This window comes from Tenrec ecaudatus, chromosome 16 (genome assembly GCF_050624435.1).
Source record: "Tenrec ecaudatus isolate mTenEca1 chromosome 16, mTenEca1.hap1, whole genome shotgun sequence".
Taxonomy (NCBI): Eukaryota; Metazoa; Chordata; class Mammalia; order Afrosoricida; family Tenrecidae; genus Tenrec; species Tenrec ecaudatus.
Window position 1 is genome coordinate 62,870,026 of NC_134545.1, and position 4,037 is coordinate 62,874,062.

Genomic DNA, 4,037 nt, shown 5'->3' on the forward strand with positions numbered 1-4,037 from the left:
ATTGTTATTAGCTCCCCATTTCCCCCACAATCTTCCCTGCCACACCCCCAAGAAACCATTAATCCAGTTACTGTCTCTATAGATTTACCCATTCTGGATTTCATATACAGGAAAACATAAAAAGAAAACAAACAAGCAAAAACTAACAACAATAACAAAGTGAAGCAGAGAAAACCTCAATAGAAAAGGAGGCGAAAACATTAAAAACTAGCTCAAATTTAAAATTGGTCAAAAGGGAGATCAAATGATAAAGTCTTAAATTTTAACCTAACCGCCTCTGCAGTATACTCTATTTTTCTATGTGTAGGATCCACCTCCATTGAAAAGGTTTACCAGGGAGAAGGATGCTTTACGGGCTGGGGATGGAATGGATGCGGACCGACTAGACGGTGAGATGAATACCTTTGAACATAATTTTATCTTTAAAAGTAGGAAGGCAGTGGACGGTGTAAAATATGAAAATAAAATAATTTTTAAATTATAAAGGGTTTATGAGGGTGGGGGCAAAAGAAGTAGCTGATATCAAGGGCTCAAGTAGAAAGAAAATGTCTTGGAAATGTTGATGGCAACAGCTGTGCTTGACATAATTGATGTAAGGACTGTTATAAGAGCCCCAATGGAATGATTTTAAATAAATAAATAGTGTCATTAGCATAGATTACCAGAGAGAGATTTGTATCATTAAAGGTATATAGAAGTCATATCTTATAGCCTTGTCTCATGTAATCAATTTATTTTTCCATTTTCTAACTTATTCATAAAAGTGACACACAATATTAAAGTAAATAGTCCTTTTAAAAAGCAGAAAATGTATATCATTTCATGAGCCTTTTACATAGAAAAATTTGCTTTTATTTCTTTGCATTGGAAGATATTGAAGTCAATGCATTTAAAAGGATAATTAGGTGATTGTTTTTAAAAGCACTGACCGTTTGCCTTGCCAGGAAAGTTTAGGGTTTCAACTTGGCCTTTCTGTTAAGGTTCATTTTTTGGGCTATGTTATTCTGTAGAAAGCTGAAATGAAAGTGGCATCTTCCCCAAATTCCACTCTTTGAATCTCTTTCGTTTTGGGCTTTGAGAACAACGTCAGCATGTCCAAGTTGGCTTCTTCACTTCCTACACGACCTCACCTCTCACCGAAAGCTTTTAATGTGCTTTGACGTAGGAGCCAAGGTTGCTAAGAGACCTGTGCTGAGTGCGTTTCTGTTTCATCAAGATCCGAGGGGAGAAAAGCAAGGACCAGCGCTGTCTATCACTACCTGGGATGAGGTCAGGTGAGCAAGGGGCCTTTCTTTCTTATTTTAAAAAAAATTTATAATAGTATTTATTGGTTAGACAGCATCGAACAGACTAGTATTTTCCCAGTATGGTTCATAAGCCACCTACATTAGACTCACTTGAGATGGCTAATAAAAATGACAGATTTCTGGGCCAAATACCACGGTTACATGGTGTCCACAATTTACATCTACAATAAAACACGAAAAATTCGGGACAAAGAAAAGATACGAAAGAAAGCTTTCTTCTCAAATGCAACCATAAATACCACCTTAACTTGACCAGAAATGGTTGAAATTACATACATGATAAGAACTGCTTTGCTTTCCATATTGAGAGATTGTTGATATAATTACACTGAACTTTGCTGAGGACAAAATTCTTCGGCAGCCTTATCCCAGGGACTGGCATGTTCACAGGAGCAAGGGCAGACATCCCTTACGACAGAGACATCCTTTCTTGAAAGGATGTTTTGATGGACTAGCACATTGAGAAAAATTATTTTGACTTAAGGATATGCATATTTGTGTTAGTTTGGGTACTTTAGAGAAACAAATCCACAAAAACTCTCTCTTATACATGAGTTTCTGTGGATTTGTTTCTCTAAAGTACCCAGACTAATACACGGCTGCTCTAGCACCCAGGGCTGCATCAGGGTAGGTCCATGTGACTTCTCCTCTGGGATGTCTTGCAGGAAGTGAGCCTTGCCAGCTGAGGCAGAGAACTGGCTAAGGCAGCTGCACCCTGGTCCAACCATCACAAAGCGAGAGACCGGAGAACTAGAAAGGCAAGGCTTACCGAACCATTTTTCCCTTCAATTTACCCCATATGTGTTTATCAGCCAGGTTGGCACATTAAACTAACTACCTCAATATTCCATTTAAAAGCAAATCTTTCACCAGATCTTTTAAATATTTAAGGAAGCATGCTATGTAAACATGTGTTTTGATGTTCTATCTCCAAACTTAATCTTCATATCCCCTTTATGATAATTATCATTTTTACCTTACTTTTTAGGTCCAAAAAAATTTTTTTTTTAATTAGGGGCTCAAAGAACTCTTATCACAATGGGCCTTTCTTGACTCGCTCCTCCAAGCCCCTTGCGTCCTGTGTCTCCATTTCTGAGTCCCTGGAGTACAGTTTGAAAACCTGGAGGAGCAGATTACAGGGACTGCAATCCTTTCCCCTGACCACGAGAAAAGTTTGAGGTCCACGTTTGCTGTTTGCAACAAGAAAGCCACTGGCAAATCCATAGGTTACTCTCGCCCTTTGTTTCTGAAGCAGGTAAAAGGAATAGTGCAATTTCACAGAATTTTGGGCATTTATTTTGTCAATGATTACTATATGAATCACTATATTAATCAGGGCAAACCATTCCCTCTTTTAGGAACAGTACAATTTATTACAGAAATGGACCAAGATTACTGAAAGTGGGGGCAGTCACTGAAATAATTCTTATCTATCTCCAATTCTTTTTCTTTTAAATTTAAACTTGCCTTTTTGGATTTGGTGTGAAAAACAAAAATCTTTTTTTTTTTTTTAACAAAAATCTTTTCCTGTTGAAATCTGCCTGTTTTCTTTAAGGCATTGGGGTTCATTTTGACTATGTACAATACACAGGAACTTTTCTGTAAAGTTTTGAACATTATTTGATTATTGTGGTCTTATATTCTTATGGAAATGTGTTAAAATGGTTAGAAGCACTCTGTCTGATAAACATTCAGCAACATGTTCCAGCTCTTTGAAAATAGATCATGAATTAATACCTTTTAAAATTCCAGCCCTAAATACACACACACAGACACCTACATACACATACAAACACATAAATATCTATATAAAATTGGTTTTTATTTTTTTAAATTTAAATCAGTATCCACCTTTCCCCATGTCTTTAAATCTAGTTTCCTCCTAACACCAACTAGGCAGGTTGCAGGAATGGCAAGGAATTTTGGTGCATACCAAAGCCTGTGGTTATAATCAAATACTCAAGTAAGTAGAAAAAATATTTTAGTTCATTGACTGGTTACAGATTAGTAGAGAATTTTTCTGGAAGACATTTCTTTGTCTCTATTTCTTTACAAATAGTAGACTGAGTGTAAATAATACATTTATAAATATGCTAATTTGCAGAACCTTCTCTCTCTCTCTGTCTCTCTCTCTCTCTCTCTTATCCTAGGGAGAAGCATATTGTGGACATGCCGTGTAGAAACTGGATATTAATTTCTACTACTTCTACAGAAGATGAAATTATGGGGAAATTTCTAAAAATTTTGTTTGTTATCTTTGTTGACTTAATGTCTATCATGTATGCTGTTATAACTTCTTAGAAAGCTGTCTCCTTTTATTTTACATGTGCCTTTCATACCAGTGAATAATAAAAATTTCTATTTAATATGAGTGATGGAAATCTGACTCTTCTCTATTCCAACAGGAGAGTACAACCATAAAAACAATATAGCAAATATTCACATAAACTGGAGGGTAAATTTTTCCTTCTGAAGTGATATAGATCACTGAATTGTAAGCTTTTGATTTTTAAGATGGTTGTCATTTGGCGGTTGACCAAAACTTGTAGGTGAAAATTTCAGTGTGTTCATTTTTTATGCTTGCATATCAATGTGAAATCTAATGTGGTTCTATTTTTAACACACCAAACAACAATATCAGCTGCATAGTTTTTACATACAGACACCAATAATTTAGATCCATTCTTGTACAATACGTATGAGGGGACGTCAAAGTTTGTGGGGAAGTCT

The 4,037-nt window shown here is 35.9% G+C and overlaps 1 protein-coding gene across 1 annotated transcript; it reads left to right on the forward strand.

Moving 5' to 3' along the window:
• The first annotated feature begins 3,468 nt into the window (after positions 1-3,468).
• Positions 3,469-3,608, forward strand: MRLN (myoregulin). Its single transcript, XM_075533798.1, has one exon. The coding sequence runs from the start codon at positions 3,477-3,479 to the stop codon at positions 3,606-3,608; it is 132 nt and encodes a 43-aa protein (XP_075389913.1). The 5' UTR covers positions 3,469-3,476.
• The last annotated feature ends 429 nt before the right edge of the window (positions 3,609-4,037 follow it).

Bases quoted from the DNA above. Each gene is read 5' to 3' on its own strand.
- MRLN (XM_075533798.1), top strand. From the start codon at position 3,477: ATGCCGTGTAGAAACTGGATATTAATTTCTACTACTTCTACAGAAGAT.